This window comes from Strix uralensis, chromosome 3 (assembly GCF_047716275.1).
Source record: "Strix uralensis isolate ZFMK-TIS-50842 chromosome 3, bStrUra1, whole genome shotgun sequence".
Taxonomy (NCBI): Eukaryota; Metazoa; Chordata; class Aves; order Strigiformes; family Strigidae; genus Strix; species Strix uralensis.
Genome location: NC_133974.1, coordinates 111,570,363 through 111,591,121, shown reverse-complemented (window position 1 = coordinate 111,591,121; position 20,759 = coordinate 111,570,363). Strand labels below are relative to the sequence as shown.

Below are 20,759 nucleotides of genomic sequence, written 5' to 3'. Positions count from 1 at the left end.
AAGAGCACAGTCGCATTAGCATGGATCCATGGGCCGAATCAACAACCAGTCTAACCTCAGGGAAAAAAAACATTTACTTCACACCAGATGAGCACATCTCTTACAAGAGAGATTACAGAGAGCTAATCCTGTGTCTCTATAGCACAAAAATAAACAGCTCTGCGGTTTTCTCATAACCATAATATATTGTGCTTGAAATCCAGACCCTGCAGCACAAAAAGAGGGGCTTCTGCAAGATCTCCCTTTTGCAAATTGATTTCCTTCCTGGGGGAAAAAATAATGCCATTAAAACGCGACTATAGGTGAAAGTGTATGTCAGATGACTAGGAATAAGACTTGGATGTGCTAGAGCCAGTTTAGCTCTGCTCTAGCTGCTGCTTTGCTGAACTGTGAGCTGGCTTCGCTGCTGCAGGGCAGGCACGTGCGACCTGGGGTCCTGCGGGAGCTGCAGAGCACATTGGCCCAGTGCCTTCAGCATCGGCAGCGTTTTGGGGAGGCCACACTGCCCCCTCAGAAGATCAAATACCTTAAGCAAGCTACCCAGCCACACAAGTGTTTTATAGTGCTTAATAAGAGCTACTCATTTGCTGGGGAAACCTCAAACATGTGGTTTTGGTCTCTTTGTTTAAGACAATAACCAGAACAAAAGTGGCAAAAGGAGCTAAAAGAGCATCTTCAGGAGCCCTTGCAGAGAAAGGAGAACTGTGCCGGGGACCACTGACTGGGGTGCCTCGAATTGGACCAAAGGAGGCAATGCCATGGAGTCAGTGCTACCAGAGCTACCCTGGGTAGCTGCTCCCAGCTGCTGCAGCCACTCTTGCAGGCTCGGGCTTTCGTGCCAGCCCAGAGAAGCGCAGAGCTGCCTGGCAGCCAAGCCCTGCTGTGCCATTTGTTCCAGTCACTTGGTTTTACAGTGCTCAGGGTACTGTCACAGCAGCCAACATAAAATTAAGTAACCGTGCTGGCATCTCCCATGCTTACTGCATGGAGGGAGGTGGAACTAGGTGCTTTGGTTCCTGGCTGGAAGTAGAGTAACAAGATACCTACTGCAACCCCCCTCCCAAACCCTCTCTCACCCTGGCTGATGTGCACAACATCTGGCATCCTGAGACACCAGCATCCCTCATGGCAAAGCTACAAAGCCACCAAGGCTGGGACTTGTGTGAAAATGGTACCTTCAGCAAGCTCATGCACAGCTGGTGGGTCAGGAAGCTGGTCTGGTTTTGTTTTTAAACCCAGGGGGTGCTTGAGTTTCAGTGTGGCCACATGACCACAGAAATAGGGAGCATCTCCCACAGCTCATGTGCACCTCCTGGTTTTCCCACACCTAGGTCACTAGCCTTTTGCACTTTAATACACATCCTTTTATACAGCACACAGACACAAAGTAAGCAGGCTTTTTTTCTTTTAATGTCATTGATCGCTATTAACATGCAAATGAATTGTTACACTGCATGCCAGTGTTCCTGAATTGACTGATGAATGCCACAGCAGAAGGAAGATACGAGAGGTGACCTACTGCAAGCAGAAAGAGAGCATGAGCTTGAAAAATCTATTACTGCCCAAGGTGAAAAGAGAAGCAATCAGTGGGTATAGAAATTGAAACTCCTGTGCTGCCTTTTGAGGTCACAGCAAAAAAAAGACTTTGTAGAGCCAGAGTATCTGCACTAAAATCAGCATCAGAATCATCTTGCTGGTAATTTTGAGGTTGAACATCAATATGAAGCTAGATTTTCATTTTTACCTTCTTCATTAGCACTTCAAAGTGCAAGGAAACTATTTGCTATTACGTTGGGACCCTGAAAACCAAGGAAGGGACATTTAAGTCAGCAACAACCTACAGCAGAAAGATACATGGGAGAGTTACTGGAAATATCCAGGGAGAAGAGAATTGCTTCTAACGGGCATTTCCAATGATCACCTAAAATCTGCGCAAGGCTTGCACTATGGTAACACACCTCATCATTCCTTGCAAGGCTTGGGACCACGTTGTGACAACAGCTACGTTTTTGATCCTTTGGAGAGTGTTTTGTTGTTGAAACCACAGGCCCTGGGGAGGAGGTACAGCACACGGCCAGGTTTGCTGGGCTGGCTCTAGCTCCCTGCAGTGCCAGCCCAGCTGCACTTGTGTAGAAACAGCAGGTCCCTGGGCAGCTTTGGATAGGGTCGGGTGGGTGCAGAGGCTTACAAGCTTGGACTGTGCAGTCAGAAGCATCGCAGTGGTGTGGGAACAGCCACGCAAGGGGAACCAGCGCACGTGCTGAAAAGACCAACAAGCTCTGGTCTAAAGCCCATGGTTATGGATATTTTCCTGAAGTTTTATACATTTCTATGCACAAATAGGAAGGTACAGGCCAGGAGAAGATTAAGATATTATTTCAACATCTCAATATGAAAAAAATCCACATCCCTCAGGGTGTAAACCAACTTCAGGCTGGCACAGACGCTCTTTGGGAGTGCTGCCCAGATTCTTGCCTTCTCCACGGCACAGTCCAGCAGCAGGTTGGAGATGGGACCAGACTGCCAGTGTGATCTGCTACAGCCCTCCCTGCTCAGGCTAAAGGTCTGCTGTTTGCCATGGCAGTCAGGCCTGCTGCCAGAGCCCACAGCGACCCACATAGGAACAGTTGTCTCCTTTCTGGAAAAAAAAAAAAAAAAAAAGAGCAAATGGAAGCTGCCCTCCATGAGAGAGCACTGCCCTGACAAGCAATTACTTTGCAGTATGCAGCAGGAACAGGTGGATCAGCAGGGGAAATGTTCTCATAAACACAGGCTATTTACTCCCAGCTTTTCCATCAGCTTACGTTGTTTAGCACAGCTGTTTTCAGCTTTCCAACTGTCCCTACAAGGACAGAACAATTACATCCTTATGGAAACTGCCACAAGCATCCAGCAGCTCAATCCAGGTGCCAAGGCACCTTTTTCCATGATAGCAAAAAAGCAAATACATTTTCTCACCTCTAGAAAAGTGCCACTTGCTTCAGCTGCTGGAACAAACATAATCTGCCATCCGCTTTATTGTTTCCTTTAGCTACAGCCACCGCTGCTGGTCCAGGCAGCAGGGGACACCGTGTCAGGAGGGTAAGTCCTGGCTGCCACTGAGAATAATTAAAATTGCCACTTCCCTCTTCAACAGCAGAGGTTGCTCCCTCTCAACTTGACTGGCAAAGCAGGACATGCAGGGATATATCTACCCCTGTCCCAGCCCATGCAAAGGATAACAAGCATCGCTGATAGCTGAGAGACACACCTACATAAATCGCAGCAATGCAAGGTGCTCCCCTGGGTACAGCAACAGTGCAGACACATGGCAGGAATAGGAGAAGGACAGGCAACAGGGCGGGAAAGGTGACTGCAAGGCTGGGAGGGGAACAGGAACATCTGAGATACAACTGGAAACAAGGCTTTTTCAGCAAACAAGCAGCATGAAGAGGCAAGTTCTACTTGCAAGGGTTGCAGCCATCTCTCACAGATGACAGCATCTCTCCCACTACCTTTTAAAGCTTCAGGCTCCTAATGCCACTTGCTTTCCTTGTTCTCAGGTCAGCGAGATACAAAGCATTCAATGCACGACCTCACGCTACTTCAGATACAGAGCAGCAACTGCTCTCCCTTGATTTTTCAAATAAATCTGTCACACTGTAGAATAGTAAGGCCAATTGTCACACTGGTTTGTAGCCATAGAAATCTCTCAGCCTATGTACTGTCTATGTATTTGAAAACTCATTAAATGCCATGAAAACCAGTTAAAACTGTCATCCTAATCTTGCACCAAATTAGATCAAACTGCTCACACAACCTCAGACCTCAGCTGAGCTGCAAAGGCAGCACCTCCTCCAGCAGAGCAATGAACTCTCACACAGTCTTCCCTAAATCTGGAAAAAATTAGATCATGAGCAGTCCCAGCTGATTAGAGTGGTTATCAAGCCAGAACAGCTGCACCCACTAAGAGCTAGCACAAAGTCTTTATGTTCAGCAAAGCGCAGGCCAGTAACAGGTCTGCTTCTCATGAGCAGGTATCTGAAGTTCTCTCAGAGGCCTGAAAGTCTCCTCAAGCCAGCTTCAGTGCACCTCCCAGTGGGCAAGGACTCACCTCAGTCATGCTCCTGCCATTTCTCATTCCAAAACTACCTCGGCTCCAGTTGAGGAGACACTGAGCCACTTAGCTGTGTTATTATTTGAGATGAACTTGCACAGCTGCAAGTAGGAACAGGCACAGCCCAGTCCCAGAGCTGGCAGGCTGTCCTTTCTGGATTTGTGAGCTTGATCCCCAGGTCCTCCAACCCTAACAGGAGCCTGCTGACCACCAAGCATGTCACCTGCTTTTGACCACAACCCAAGAAGTAAACCCAGAATTTTCTCATCAGGGTGGCTACCAGGCGCTCCTGCACACAAATAGGTTGAACTACTGATCACTAAAAGGGTAAAGTGATCAAAGGAAAATAATTCCTTCAGTGTTTGATCATGTCCACCCTTTTCTTTTACCCCATCTAATGAAGTTTTCTTCAAAGAGCCTTCTAGATGAACAGTAACAGCACAGACTAAAAAGACCACACCCGCAGTAAGCGTTCAGCGCCAAGCTTTCTCAAGTGAATGAGCAAAGAGAAACTTGTGTCTTTATTCAAGGCTGACAGTAAGTGGCCTCACTGCTCCTCAATAGCTACATTATTTTGTTCTGAAGCTTTGATAATCTTTGCGTCCCTGGCACAGCTCTGTAATAATAAGAGAAGTTCTGGAATTGCTCCTGTCTCATAGGTACGTTTCTGAACGAAAAGCTAAATTGGAACTGTCAAAAATAGCCATCCTCCTGCTCACATGAAATCACACTACCTGTAACCCAGTTTGCAAGCAGCATTGACATATGGAGACTAAACTCTGCCTGATCCTCTCTTGCCTATATCCAGCAGCAGCACTACACTTGGCAGGGGGGTGGGGGAGAAGTGTAGTGTAGAAGAGAAAATAGGTGAAAGTATGAGTCTTAAAATCCCATTAACTTGCACCTTTCTTCCTTGTGAGTGTTGAAGGGCATGAGAAGAACTGAATCCTTTTTGTTGCAGACGCATGACTCCCTTTCTGAAGCATAGAGAAGGTGCTGCCTGGAGCTGGTCCAGTCAGGGTACCCCATGGCTCCCGACTAACGCCCACAAGTACTGCTTTCACCCTCAGAGATGGGCAAACCTGGTCACACAGGAGCAGCTCTATCAGCCTCCAACTGCAATACAAAAATAAAAGCAGCCTTTCCTCAGCATACTGCAGACATGCTGTACTGAGGCACCACATCCAGAGTGAAAAGACTGAACACTTAAGCAATAAAAGTAAGAGGCACTGAATGAAACTAGGAATCAAGTTCACAACAAAGAAGTGGTCCCTCTTGCAGGTGGGCAGCTGAGGAACTCCCTGGCTAAGAGTGCTGCGGACACTGAAAGTTCACACAGGGTCCAGGAGAAAACAGAGAAGTTCCTGCAAGAGAAAACTACCAATGGTTTTATGCCTGTTCCCACAGTTAGGGACAAGAGACCGAGCAAGGGGCATCTTTGATCAGACCACAGATATCTCAGCATATGTAGGAAGAGCCTGTAAGTACCAGCCATTCCAGTCCCTTACACAAACTGCCTGTTTCTAGCAACAGTTAAAGCAATTTGATCCAATACAAGTTGTGTGTCATTGCAGTATTTGATCCTCGAAATTGATTCTCATTGTCTATTTTATGTATAATTCTGTATTTTTGGATAGCCTGTGCTTGAAGCAATTGAATTTGCAAGAACAGCTATATTTTTCATTACTTTATGTAACAGATTTTTCCATTCACACACTTTTCCAGACACAGCTACTGAATACATGTATCAACTGTACTGTTCGTAAATGCAAGTCTATTTTTGTCTTTACAAGTAGAATGCATTCTAATTTAAAGACCAAAAAGGTGTTATGCAGAACCCAAACCTCTTGGACAAGCCTTTAGCTTTTTCTGTGGAGAAGTATATCTAGTATGCCCAAGTTTGGGTCTAACTACAAACAAACATTATCCACCAGCAAGTTGAACAACACTCCTCTTATGACTATTGCTGTTTAAAAATGCAGACCACTGCAACACATTAATCCCTGACGCCGAGCTATAGCACAGCTTTAACAGCAGCACTGCTGTCCCCAGCATACACCCACTGATGCAATCTCTGAACACAGCAAGAGTTTGCATGGCATCTTCAGCATGGTTTTATTCCTACAGTCTCATGCGATAAACACCTCTTCCCATTAATCTTTCAACACTGACAGTTTTAAATATAGGTAAAGTGTTCTTGAGCTACAATTTAAAATGCTAAATTTCAAGGAGAATACAAACTTGTATCTGGATGCTTTCAAACTGTCTCAGTGCAAGAAGTACATTAGATAACAATCAATGCGTTCTTTCTTTGTATACAGACCTCACAAACCACAACCAACTCAGAAGTTCCAGTTAAACTGTAACTTCACCCCTGCCTCTGCTTACATTACAAAACCACCAAAATATGCAAGTTATCACCACTCAGGCACAAAAGAGCAGGCGTATATTTGTATATAGTATATTTGACTTGAGCATTACCATCCACACAGCAAACAAACAAAAGAAAAATCCTACTGCTGTCCTCTCACCCCCACTCCCCACCAAGCTCCACGCAGGTACACATGCAAAAATTTTATGACAAATTGCTTGGATTAGATGCTTTTTTCTAATGGAGAGCTAATATAGCATTACTAAAACTTCCCTGAATTAACATAATTGCATCATACAAAAAAGAATCATGGTACAGGCAGATTCTGTGTATGTGCTGTTGCTTTTCAAGGCTGTGGTAGCTATATGCCATCTTGATTGTGATACTTTCTAGCATACTTTACTGGTAAAATATTACGCATTTTGTGTGTACAGTCAGTAATTCTCTCAATACTGAAAAAGCATTTTATTGAAAACTTCTAAAAGGACACAATAATCACAACTAAAGCCAGAATCTGGCACAGAATGTGCTCAGAACTTTTTACAAAATAATTACAAACCAAGAAAAAAAATGCATAAATCAGTACAAGTATCAAAGTATAAAAGCTACAAGACAAGAAAATGATAGTTCTTGTAATGTAAAACATGCTTCAGGAGCTGCATCCTGTTCTCACACCTTTCATGATGTAACTTTCGTTCGGGAAATGATTTCATTCACAAAACTGTTGTTCTTTGCCAACACATCATTTCTCAGCTGTTTCAGCTTGATTTTGATGTCTTCTTCTGACATATCTGTCAGGGGCAATGCTTTCACTTGACAAAGAAAATCCTGAATTATCTTTTCACCTTCCTGAAATGGAGGGATAAGGAAAAAAAAAAATCAGAAAGGATGTTTGGATTGCAAGCAGAATTTTTCTAAATTCCCCAAAGATACAAAGTATTATTCATCACCCAAAACTTTTTGCAGGCAAAAACCATGGCTATTTTTGCACTCGCTATCATGTTCTCAACACCAGAACAACCCAGTTTTACCGCTATCAGGAGTTCTTTCCCCTTTCAATCCACGAGCAAAAAGCATCAGCTGATCAGCAAAAATACAGTATTTAACACTGAAAACTCCTATATGTGTTGACATTTAAGTCCAGTGTGCAACCACATCAGGTGAGGATTGCTAGCAATCAGAATGGCCATATTACCCAAACTAGTTACTTTTTGGAGGAATTTTAAATCAAAACCAATGCTTCAATATGCAAAAAGAAAGAACAAATTGTAACCAAGCAACTGGAGAGTGGCCGTCACCAAGGAGAACAGATGATAATTAAGCTTTACACATATGCTTTTACACAAACAGGCAAAGTGGAACTTCTAAACAATCTGAATTGAATAGCAAGAACAAACATTTCAATGAACAGTATTCAGAATCCTTGTATTAAAACCAATTTGCACAGAATACAAAATTCTGTCTAGTCCTCTGCATTTTGCATTTTAGAGCTCTACCACAAAGTTTTTTTAGTTTTATCATTTAAGACTAATGCAGGATGCTTTCAGTGAAGAAGTCTCCAAAGGACTTGGAAATGTAATACCATGCTTTTCTCTCTAAACATGATGTTAAAGGCAGACAAATTGCCCGGGCAAGACGGCTAAAAGCTATGCCATTCTATTGCCTAGAGAGTTTATGAAATATGTATTACTGAAATATCCAAGAACAAAACATGATGCTGTATTTGTCAGAAATGTTTGTCACATTAATTTAATTTACAGCAAATTAAGACCACACAGCCAGATCCAACTAATCTGAAAAATACTTCACCACAATACCTAGCAAGCTGGCAAAAGAAAGGTAACAGTGGAGGAACTGAGGTAGTCAGAGGGGGAACCTCCTGGCACTAAAAGGCAGGACAAACCAGAGATTGTTCATCCACAACATCAGATCCACTTACTGAGCCAGGAACAAATGCAGTAGACCTCTGAAACTGAAAATAAAGTAACAGGTAACAGCCTCTGTCTAGAGCAAAGACTTTTTAAATGTAGAAAGTGCTTTGGATATAGAATAACACTTCAAGGCTTCCATATATCCAGATATATATTCCATATCTAAGGATTCTGAAGGTGCACAACTCCATGGGACCTGATGAGATGCATCTGCAGGTCCTGAGGGAACTGGCAGATGAAGTGGCTAAGCCACTGTCCATCATACCTGAGAAGTCGTGACAGTCTGGTGAAGTTCCTGCTGACTGGAAAAGGGGAAACGTAAGCCCCATCTTTAAGAAGTGAAAAAAGGAAGACCTGGGGAACTACAGGCCAGCCAGTCTCACCTCTGTGCCAGGCAAGATCATGGAGTGGATCCTCCTGGAAACTATGCTATAGCACATGGAAAATAAGGAGGTGATTGGTGACAACCAACATGGCTTCATTAAGGGAGAATCATGCCTGACAAATTCGGTGGCCTACAACGGGGTTGCAGCACTGGTGGATAAGGGAAGAGCAACTGACATCATTTGTCTGGACTTGTGCAAAGCATTTAACACTGTCCTACATGATGTCCTTGTCTCTAAATTGGAGAGATGTGGATTTGACAAATGGACCACTCGGTGGATAAGGAATTGTCTGGACAGTTGCACTCAGAGTTGTGGTCAACAGCTCAATGTCCAAGTGGAGAGCAGTGACCAGTGGCATTCCTCAGGGGTCAGTGTTGGGACTGGTGCTGTTTAACATCTTTGTTGGCGACATGGACAGTGGGATTGAGCGCGCTCTCAGCAAGTTCACCGACGACACCAAGCTGTGTGGTGCGGTCGACACGCTGGAGGGAAGGGATGTGCCATCCAGAGGGACCTGGACAGGCTGGAGAGGTGGGCCTGGGCAAACCTCATGAAGTTCAGCAAGGCCAAGTGCAAGGTTCTGCACATGGGTTGAGGCAATCCCAAGGACAAATACAGGTTGGGCGAGGAGAGGATTGAGGGCAGCCCTGTGGAGAAGGACTTGGGGGTATTAGTGGATGGAAAACTGACTATGAGCCAGCAATGTGCACTCGCAGCCCAGAAAGACAACTGTATCCTGGGCTGCATCAAGAGAAGCATGACCAGCAGATCAAGGGAGAGACTCTTATAGTGACCTTCCAGTGCTTAAAGGGGCCTACAGTAAAGATGGGGAGGGACTCTATCAGGGAATAGTGATAGGACGAGGGGTAACAGTTTTAAACTGGAAGAGGGTAGATTTAGATTAGATATGAGGAAGAAATTCTTTCCTGTGAGGGTGGTGAGACACTGGAACAGGTTGCCCAGAGCAGTGGTGGCTGCCCCCTCCCTGGCAGTGTTCAAGGCCAGGTTGGACGAGGCTTTGAGCAACCTGGTGTAGTGGACGGTGTCCCCGCCCATGGCAGGGGGTTGGAACTAGATGATCTTTAAGGCTGCTTCCAACCCAAACTATTCTGTGATTCTATGATATACTGGAGTATTGCCAAGATTGCCACTGATATATAGAAGATAAATGAGTTACAAGGCTGTGAAGTTTCAGACCAACTGCTGAGACACAGAACTAAGATCTGTAAGCAGATTGATATGCATGCCACAAGGAGGGCCTCACTACTGGCAAAAAAAAAAATGCAAGTCATAAAGCAGCATACGGATTTCCTAGGAGGCTGCAACAGATGTCACTGTAAGGACTCTTAATCCAGCAACAAGACAACACAGGCTATTCTGAAAAAGCTTCCTGCAAGCTATTGTTTTCCTTTACACTACCTGTTAATGAAACTTTTTTTAAGACAAAGTGAAGGAAGAAGAGAAAAAACAGTTCACTCCAATGGCTTTACACATCTGTATTATGCAATGTAGACATGACCAGATCTACACTGAGATGTGGGTTTCCTCAACTTGTGCTTGAAGCCTGTGCAAAGCCAAGAGCATTTTACTTCTCAGTTGAGTAGACAACCAAGCTAAAATTCTCACATATGAAATGAGAACTTTATGACGTCTGTAAGTTGGATATTCCAGGACCAAATTGCCATGTCCTTTGATACGATCAGCTTGTGACACTCCGTCAGTACTGATGGGACATGGAAGGGCACAAAGGAGAAAGCTGTGTACTCAGCTTTTCTCTACTGTGAACAGATCTGAACATGCTCATGTTGAGCTTCAAAAAAATCAGCGCTGATGAGCCCTCAAATAAGGCAGAGCAAAACCAGGTGCAACCTACCTGCAGAGCAAAGAATAATCTAATCAACAATTAAAACAAAAGCTGTAACTTAAGTCCCCAGAAACACTGCATACAGATTAAGTAGCCAACAAAAGGGATGAAACACAAAATTCTGACTTGGTTCAGAAAATAAAGAAAACCCCAAAGGACAGTTAGAGACATGGTCCCTTTGTATGACTCCAGTTGTACGTCAATCATACTAACTGCTAATCATTATTAAGAAAAAATTAGTTTCATTGTCATGTCTATGTTTTTAGATAAAATTCTTGCCTCTTTACTTGAATCTAAACCAAACCCCACTATCCTTGAACATCTCCAACTCCTTAATGAACTTCATAGCTAAAACATTTGGTTATGGAAAAATGAGATTATAGTTAATTATCATTAAGCTTTGGGAGAATCTGTATCCTTAAATTATTTTGCTTGGGCTATTCCAGATAAACAAATTTTGAAAACCACTCCTGATAGCAAACCTCTCTTTCTCTGTAGAATTTCTTGGCTGGTGGTTCTCCTTCAGATTCCTTGGACTTGCCAACATTTTGAAACTCCTCCAGCTCCAGTGCTTTCTCTCTTGCACTTTCTATCACATGTTTTGGGAAAGCTGCCAACTCTGCTACATGTATTCCAAAACTCTGGTCACAAACACCTGAATGCAGAGGAAAAAAAAAATTAAAGAATTCTCAAGAGATAATACGACTACACAGAGATTATATGAATAAACTCATAATAGTTCTCTGTTCTGAAGAATTAAGTGTGTGACGTCATTTGGTTCTCCCAACATTTTTTAATTTACCTTTTGAATTATATACAATAACACAGACTAAAGAATATGCTCTTATTTAAGCTGTCTTAGAGCAGTAACTGCAGAGCTCCAAAAGAGCTTCAGGAAGAAAGGGAAAACTCTTCAGGCAGAAAGAATTTCCCTCTAATAAAAACTATTATTCAGTTTCATTCGAGTACTAAAGTACTTCATCACAGTTTGTAGAATACAGTAATTCACTTTTTTAATGTATCTCTCACATTTTTTATATTTACATGAATACATATATATGTGCGTGTGTGTATATATATATATATATAAAATATTAAAAATGTTGCATCCTCAATCATCGTCCTCCTCCTTTGCATCAGTACAATGCAACTCCTCGGTCTCCAGGAGTTGTCTTTAATTATATCAAACCTTTCAACTTTAACTTTACAGTTGCTTCAATTAATACACTGTTTATAACATTTGGTTGAGAAAGAGAAGTTCTCATAATTGCTCAAAATATGTCAATTATACACAGTTACATAAAATAATTTTCACTTAAATATCAGAAGCCGTCTGATACAATCTGTCAACTCCATTTGTTTACATTACCATAATTCCGAATGGCCACCCACATGTATTACTACATCCTTTTAATTCTGGTCTCCAGCAAGAAGTTATGAATAAATGAATTACACATGTAAAACTATACTTAACTAATCATCTATTAAATACTGGGTAACAGGAGAACAGGTAAAGGAAAACTTAGCATTTAGATTTTTTGTTTTATTAACCTTGTAATCTCAGGTTTCCTAAAGGAAATTAACATTTGAAAGCAGAAATTAGTCTTCTTGATTTTATATTAAAACACACACCTTCCCAGACACAAAGCTAACTTGGGTCTCAGCTCAGAGAATCCTGAGCAGAGGCCTGAGAACAGTACTTTGTGTCTTCTCTTCCCGTGATTCTGTCACACTCTTGAAGCATGAAGACAGGGATGAGAACACTGTATAAAAGTTCCTTATCATGCATTTCAGATTGTTATATATTTCAAATGACATGAAACCTGTTACTTGTTTCAAAACACAGCTGTATCCAAGCTGCTTAGACTCCCATCCTTGCCTGAACACAGTTCTTCCAAAAGGGAAAGAGCACATCAGTAAATGCAAAAACTTATGTGAAAGACATACAATTTGAGACCAGGTATTTTAAGATGATTTCACAATGTTGTATCTCATCTGACAGAGGCTTAAGTAGATAGATATGAACTATTGTGCCTCTATGCTCAATAGCACTTCCTAGAAAATGGATCGAAAATGCATGTACAAATTAAAAATGTGTATGACTAAGCCAGCAAAACTGATTGAAGAAGAATACAATATTGGGCGTCTAGAGTTTTCACCAGGACCAGAACAGGTGAGTTAATACAGGCTAAAAAAAAAAGAGGGGGAAAGGGGGTTTTGAAAAGAGAGAATTCACTCAACTATCTGGTGAATATTGGTTTTTATCATGAGTTGCTATTCCAAAGCATTTAGAAGGTAGAAGGTTTAAGATTTAGTGTATACTACTTCCCTCCCCAACCTAAGCACTCAAAATAAGGCACCTAAAAAAAGATGGCTTGTTTGAAGATACTGTACATTGCCAGCTCTCGCTGCATTGAAAACACTCATAGTTTCAATGTACGCTTGCAGCAATTTATGACTATACTTGTCTTCAGTTCTCATGCCACACTAAGTCATATTTTAAGCATTGATTTGAGCAAGGCATTCAGAGGGCTCTGAGCCTTCACTTGGTGGAAGGAGCTCAACATGTGCTGGAGAAGATGGGAAGCAGCAAACTACTAAAGAGCCATAGACACTGCCTCTCCATGGGAACAGGCTGAGTACCAGGGCCATGGCACTTTGGACTAATACTCAGAAGCAAAGCCTGGCCATTGCCTAGGAAAAGCATATGAACAGAAAGGAGAACAGAGGCCATTTCTAAGGACTAAAGATCTCAAAAGACAAGGACACAGAGTTAAAAGAAACAAGACTGTGGCAGCTGGAGATAGTCTAACCAGCTTTAAGCAGACTCTCAGTAAAGCCAGAGAGCAGTACTTCTGGTCATGCTTTGATTCCCCTTGTTCAGAGCAGTCTCCTAGCTTTACAGGAAAGTACTTGCAAGTATTAATTGCAAGATTATAGCCATAGGGGACTACAAAATTAGAAGTTGTTATACAAATAATCAAAGGGCAAGAAATAAAGTAATGTCATGGATTTAAAACCAGAAGAAATGAGTAAGAAATAGTTGGTTAGTAACATCATAGGAGTAAAACTAGCCTGGTACCACTTCAGTGAGGCTCAGCTCAGGATACAGTAAAACACACATTTACCAATTATCTAAAGACACTTAATGGTATGGTGACAGCCTATGAAGATTATAAAAATTACCTTTAAAAGCATAACAGTAAAAATTAGTAATTGGACAGAATATTAGATTCATTTCAGAACAATATATGCCAGAAGGAATGAACTGAAAAGTCCTAAATTGTCTAAAGAAATTGGGAAATATTGGACAGCACGCCAGGATAACACATACTGAATATGCACTGATCACGAAAAGCGGAGTTATTAGGATGAACTAGGCAAGCAAAAGCAAGTATTCAGTATTGTGTCAACACGGCAAAACAGCTTTTAAAACGAGGAATGAAGTTCAGCAATTGTACCTGTAAGGTTAAATCTTAAACTAAAAAGATAAGTAAACAACAGTCTCCAGAAGTTGAGATACAAGACAAGGACTAGCTCCTTAACCTGAACAAGGATGGATGATACTTAGTAAATATAATACCCTAACTCCTCAAACAGTTATTCCTTATTTGAGACAAAAACATTCCACAAGGTAAGCTGTTGATCAGATCCAGTATAGCCACAGGGTTCTATAGTAACCATGTTCTATCCATCTGAGTGTCACCTGACTCATTCCTTCATCGTGGAACTTGGAAAAGGAAAATTAAGAGGTATTTTTAACATTACTCTGCCCATATTTTAAATCAGAATCTCACTCCGTAAGTTGGCAACCTGACTGAAATGCTCTTACGGGAACAACAAAATCACTGTAGAGTTTACAACTAAATTAGAAAGACATAAATGACCATACCTTGCAAGTCACGGTTACACAGCCCTGCTTTATTTAGCATAAATAGACTCTTGCTGAAAGGAGCAAGAACAAATGATTGGGGATATAGAGAAGCAGGAGGAACTGCTTATTGTGGTTAACAGATTAAATTTATGCCTAATTAAAAATTGTCTAATTTAATACCAAAAGGAGTAACTGGATTCACTAAAGGATTTTTATTAAATACGTCTGACTTATCTTACAAAACAGGCTACTTATTGTTTTACTATGATGCCATTTGCTAAAAACTAAACAGATTATTTTTCCTATATCAAACTACTGCATAAATTGGGCAACATCCTTCTTCAATGACTAAGTCTTATTACAGTGAAATAGACATTATTAAAAACTGTCAGCACATTCAAGTTGCACTCATTTCTTTTAAAAGAACAGTTTAAAGAACATAAGTCTTTTCTATCAGCAGGTTAAAATAGCTGATTTGAGAAAACAGAAGATAACCTTTTGGAAACCTTCTTTCTGCTCTTTAAAAAACAAAGAGGGACCGACCTCAAAAGCATCGACTTGAGTGACAGAAATAATCTAGAAGTCTTAACAAATAACCATCAACATCACCAACTGTGTTCACATATGGACGCTGCTCCTGCCATACACACTCTCTATGGACAGAGAAGAACATGTCTATTATAAACCCTAAGCCTGGAGTACAACGTTAATTTTTTTAAAAAGGTTTTTTCGTATTGATTTCTTCCTCTCTCAGGGTGAAATAAAGTTTACCCTCTTCACCATTTACACAGTCTTACCTTCCTTGACACGATAAAGCATCGTCAGTGTGTCATCACTGGTCAGAGCAGTGACATGTAGGTTATTCACTGTTGGCACTTGGTCAGCAAGAGCTGTCAGTTCATGAAAATGTGTAGCAAACATACAGAAAGCACAGATTTTGCTGGCAATGTATTCAGAAATAGCCCATGCTAAGCCAAATCCATCGTAGGTAGAAGTTCCTCTTCCCAGTTCATCAATGATTATCAAGGAGTTTTCAGATGCTGTCCTAAAAACACAAGAGCATTTAATAATGTTTGAGAACAGCATGAACTCTGGATATTGGAGTACCACAAGTTACGTTGTAGAGGCATAGCATAAAAGAGGCAAAAGACCTTTCCTATCTACATACAAATAAAGTGCACACAGTGTCACACAGATCATTCCAAATTAGCTTTTGTCTTATTTAGACTGTGGCCTCCTGGTACCAGCTCTATATGACCACTGAAATAAACAGAAGGCTACTTCAAGAACTTAGGAGCCTGCTAAAAAAAACAAAAAAGGACTTGAGATCCTCCACCGAGATCCTACATAAAAGGAAATTTTAAATGCATCTTTCTTAGGGCACCTCATTTCCCATCAACCCCAACCAACAAAATCAAATAAGCACAGGACTCACCTAAGGATTGATGCAGTTTCTAACATTTCAGCCATGAAAGTAGACACACCTTTCAGCTGACTGTCTCCAGCTCCCACCCGAGCCAGGATACAATCCACAATGGTTATTTCTGCAGAGTTGCACGGTACAAAACACCCAATTTGGGCCATAAGAACAATCACCCCTGTCTGTCGGATGTAGGTTGATTTTCCCCCCATGTTAGGGCCTAAAGAAGAAATTTTGCAGATTAAACATCATCTTTTACAATTCAACAGTTCTTTTAAAGGAGAACAGGCTTTAAATTGAAACAAAGAATTTAAACTTACTACTCTCTTGCCAGAAAGAGTAGCAGACTTGCATAAGAGGTGCAACAAGTAGCTCCACTACTAACAAGGCTTGCTTGTATATCTTACTGAATGCTGCTTTTTCAAAAGAAATGTGATTGGAGAGCATTACGGGCCTTCATAAGTTTTGGGACCTTTCAGAAGTATAAGCAGCTAAAACACATGTACATACCTAAAACTAATAAGCTTTTAATTTAAAGTCATCAGTATTGCTGCTTAAGAATGAAGATAATTTGCTTTCACCTCAAACAACAATTACAATCTGTCTGTAAAAATGAAATAGCTTAGTTACAGACTGGGCACAAGATAACAGGTGATTTAAATTACAATCTGAAGGGATTCTGAATCAGCAGAACCAGATAAGTTCATTTTAACTGAAGTACAAATGAAATAAAAAGTATTTTCCAGAAAACTGATCATTAAAACCAATTTTATGCTTTTGTTAACCAGAAAACCAAGCATGTTACCCCACACATTTATTCAGATTTTTAGTTTTTCTTTTTGATTATGTTAAAAGTGTTCATTAATAATTCTCTAATTTCAGATCTCTGCTACTCAGAATGTATGTCAAGGACATCTGAGTGGAAATTAAAATTCAATTAAATCTATAAACACTAAAAATATTTTTTCCTGTGTAGTAAAATTATCTTAATTACACCAGAGAATAGGAGGAAAAAAGGGTACAGTCATTGAAACATGTTTTGCATCTAAAATTGACTTTAATACTAAACAAAGAAACCATTAACATAGAGGCTGCTTAAAATCTTGCCCACAGAAGGTGCCTACGTGGCTACCAGTATAACTGATGCCTAGTGGAATTTTCCAAATCACTTAAGCAAGTCCGGGTTCTCCAGTTCCTGAAGCTGCCTGGCTTGTGGAGTTACATTCACTAAGGCAAAGAATGCATACATTAAGGAAGAACTGATTTCTTACTTCCTACTGTCCTAACAGCCTCCCTCTTCTTTCCAAATGACTATTTCTAAATTAGTGATCACCTTTTCCAAACAGTGCACTGTAACAACTAATTCCATGACTATTAGTTTGGAAGATGAGAAATATGCCTGTATGTGCATAAACATGTAGAATATCCACTATCAAAGGAAACATTTCACAAGAACAGAGTGAACACTTTCTTTTTTTAATAAACAATAGCTTACAAATACCCTCCCTTCTTTACCAGAGCTAAATCTTATCCCCCATACAATTAGTAACTCACTAGCTGCTCACCCTTTGCTGATTAGAATAATTGTTTATACAGAGTTGTATTGGGTTGTTGGTTTGTCTGCTTGCTGTTGGTTTGGTTTTTTAAAGACATCATTATTGGAAATACATGAGACATTTAAAATGTAAATAACAAATAAAAAAGAGAACATTTACCAGTAATAATGTGGAACATCTGCTTGCCCTTCTCAAATGTAATGTCATTGGGGATGAAGGCCACCTCATCTTGCACTTCAATGCAAGGATGCCTGGCACCTTTCAGCACAATCCTTCCTTGTCCTTTTTCCAGAATGACAGGACGGACGTACGGCACTGGTGCTCCGTTTGACACGTGAGCAAAACTGACAATTCCATCTAACTGAGCTATCACATCATTCATCGTCTGTATTGGTTCTGCATAACCTGTTTTTGATTAGAGAGATACACAAATTCATAACAGTAAGAAATTTTTTTGTTCTTGCTGAAAAGGTATCTTAAAGCTTATAGCGAGCCCATAAAATTAATTCATCTGCATTAAAAGTCGATTTTATTCAAGATAGCAATCAGCTTCTGTGAGAGTCCAAAGATGTAATCCTAAAGTTTCCATGCTTTGACTACAAAGGGGACTTCTTCAGATTAAGAAAAGGAAGAGGTGAGGCCATGTTGATTGTTCTACCTTAACTAGATGAGAAACAGTTTATCTTGGTACAGGAAGGCAAAGTCTCACAATGGCAAGATGGCTGGAAATCCAGTAAGTTTCCTTCCTCAATAATATACTGCATCTTGATGCTCACACAGGCAAAGACAATAGAGACACGGCACTGACAATTCAGACACAGCAACCATTTATGTTAATGTGAATGATAGTATGGAGGGGTCTGTAAGATGCAGTGCCTGTGACACCCGACAACTAGACTAGATGGCCCAGCATCCCCAGTACCAGGTTTTTAAGTTTTGGGGGTTAGGGGTTTTTTCAGTGAAAGGAATGAAGGACAGGACTTTACAGAGGTAAAGCATCAAACGCCTGCTAATGGGATGCATGTGTCAGAAGAGGTGAGCAGTGACCTGCAGAAAGAGTCCTACCTGTACAAAGTACATAAACTGTTCGAACATCATCTCTTGAACTGGCTAGGTATAGATCATTAAGAGGATTTAAAGTCACTTTCATTCAAGAATTACACATATAATCCAGTCTTCTTCATTAAATTGCCTCCATTTAGGGAAGAAAAATGCTTTTTAACTACACATATACACTTGTAAGTCTATGCACACCACAGAAGCTTTAAGCAGCAGCAAAAGACTTTATTAAACATACTAGGTATTTTTAGATGGCATATTGAAGCTAATCCTGCTATATAATAACCAATTAGCTTTCCACATAAATATATAAACCTTAGTATGCTACACACAAAAAACACCACTTGAAAATTAGCAAGATACAAAAAAGAAAAATTTAACAAGCAATATACTAGCAAATTCCTTATTGTGACAACAGGTCAAAGCTTATGAAGATTTCCACCATAACTTAATACACACTCAAATATCAATACATCAGCTTAAAAAGTGGGGGGGTTTTAAATCTTTAAAACATTTACTCCTAGCTTAATTTTCATTAGTGCTCTCACTCTCCACCCCTATCTTTGAAAGAACTAAGATTCGTTCTGCTGGAACTAGTGCCTTTCAGAGAGGCAATATTTACAGAATCCTCCAGCCCAAATTCCCCAATGTCTCTTCTCCTTTTGGTGAAGGATAGTAAAGAATGCCCTGTAAGCAGACAATCTAAGAGCAAAATATATTGAAATTAATTAGGAAAACAGTAGTTTTTTATTGTACCATATAAGCAATGACTAACTTGATCTTACATTGCATACTAATGTTCTTTCTTCACCATCTTTCAAAGATGTCAGGTCCCACTCCCTCAGTTCTCTGTTGTCCTTTGTCTCTTCTGCCTTCTACTTAGTCTGCCATTTGGGTGGAGATGCCCAGAGTCAGGGAGATAGGTGGAAGATAGATGTGGCCTTTATGGGCATATTTTTGTTCGTTTTATGGGATTAGCATTTGCACACACCCCCTAACTTCACATTTGTAGCCATGCCAGGAAAGGGTCTGACCACGGAAGACAAAATATTTCAAACTTTCAACAACTAAAAGCCAAACCTCATTTTTCACACTAATTCTTTGGGGAATGTTACGGTTCTTCTCTATAGAAGGACCTACAAAGTAACTTCAAGTCCTCCCAGCATTCTAGACTGATACACATCAAAATTGACATATTCACCTGAAGCAATGTTAATGATTTCCTTAACAATTGCATCCTGAGCCTCTTCATACTCTTCTCTGTTCTTTATGTATTCGTCATTGACGGAGCTCAGTTTGCTGTGAAGAAAACCACAATGTTTAGAAGCTGTGATGTTCTGTCTTCACTGGTACAATGCCAAACTTCTGGCCTCCTCATCTATAAGTCAATACCAGTTGTCCTCACCTGTTTTAACACTCAGGTTCAGCACAAGGACCACAAAGCAACTAATCTATGATTCATCCACACCACGATATTAGTAAAATTAATTCCAAATCGAAGATCACGCACAAGGGCCGAACCAGCAATTCTCACATCTCTGAACACATCATTCTTAAAAATCTTACAGTAGTTGTTTGCTATAGACATGCTATGTGATAAGGTCTTACTCTTGAAACTGAATTTCTGGCCATTTTGCAACTAGACGTGGCACATTATAGAACTGACAGAGGAGAACTGCTGCTAAGCAACTGTGTAATTAGCCCAGAGTCCTACAACAGGCTTATCAGAGCTGAAGGCATGACTTCTTTTATTTAGTAAAAACCTCAGTGAACTATTAACACTAAGAATAGGTTCTAGTCTTCAAAATACAGTGAGTTGAAATCAAGAGACTTTAAACAAGTGTTTATTCTTCTCAAGCTCATCTCTGAACACAGAGCAGAGTATACAGGACTGAATATGAAACACACCCAAGTACGGCACCCACACTCCAAGCAGAAGTCAGCCTTATGCTTCTAGAAGCAACTATAACTTAACTAAGCACAGAGAAGTCTGTTTTATTAGTGATCCATGGTCTTCTTCCCGAAGGGAAAGTAACAGATGACACTTACAGTAGAGTTTCTAAGTATTATCTTCTCAGTTACAGAAAAGCCTAGCTTCATAATTACGTTTAGATTCATAACATATTTAGAACCAAAAAAGCTGTTTTAAATTTCAGGGATGTTTTGAAAAAATATCTTCTGACTAAATGTTAAAACAAAATG

General features: G+C 40.6%; 1 protein-coding gene across 2 annotated transcripts in view; it reads right to left on the bottom strand.

Moving 5' to 3' along the window:
* Window positions 1–6,908: 6,908 nt before the first annotated feature.
* The window catches only part of MSH2 (mutS homolog 2), a 55,987-nt gene continuing 42,136 nt past the window's right edge, over window positions 6,909–20,759 (bottom strand). For both annotated transcript variants that reach the window (XM_074863934.1, XM_074863935.1), the window contains 6 exons: window positions 19,759–19,856; window positions 17,658–17,903; window positions 15,958–16,162; window positions 15,320–15,567; window positions 11,131–11,303; window positions 6,909–7,316 (listed from right to left, as the gene is read on the bottom strand). In XM_074863934.1, the coding sequence (XP_074720035.1) occupies window positions 7,146–7,316; window positions 11,131–11,303; window positions 15,320–15,567; window positions 15,958–16,162; window positions 17,658–17,903; window positions 19,759–19,856 (1,141 nt within the window). In that variant the 3' untranslated portion in view covers window positions 6,909–7,145. The remainder of the gene's footprint in view (window positions 7,317–11,130; window positions 11,304–15,319; window positions 15,568–15,957; window positions 16,163–17,657; window positions 17,904–19,758; window positions 19,857–20,759) is intronic.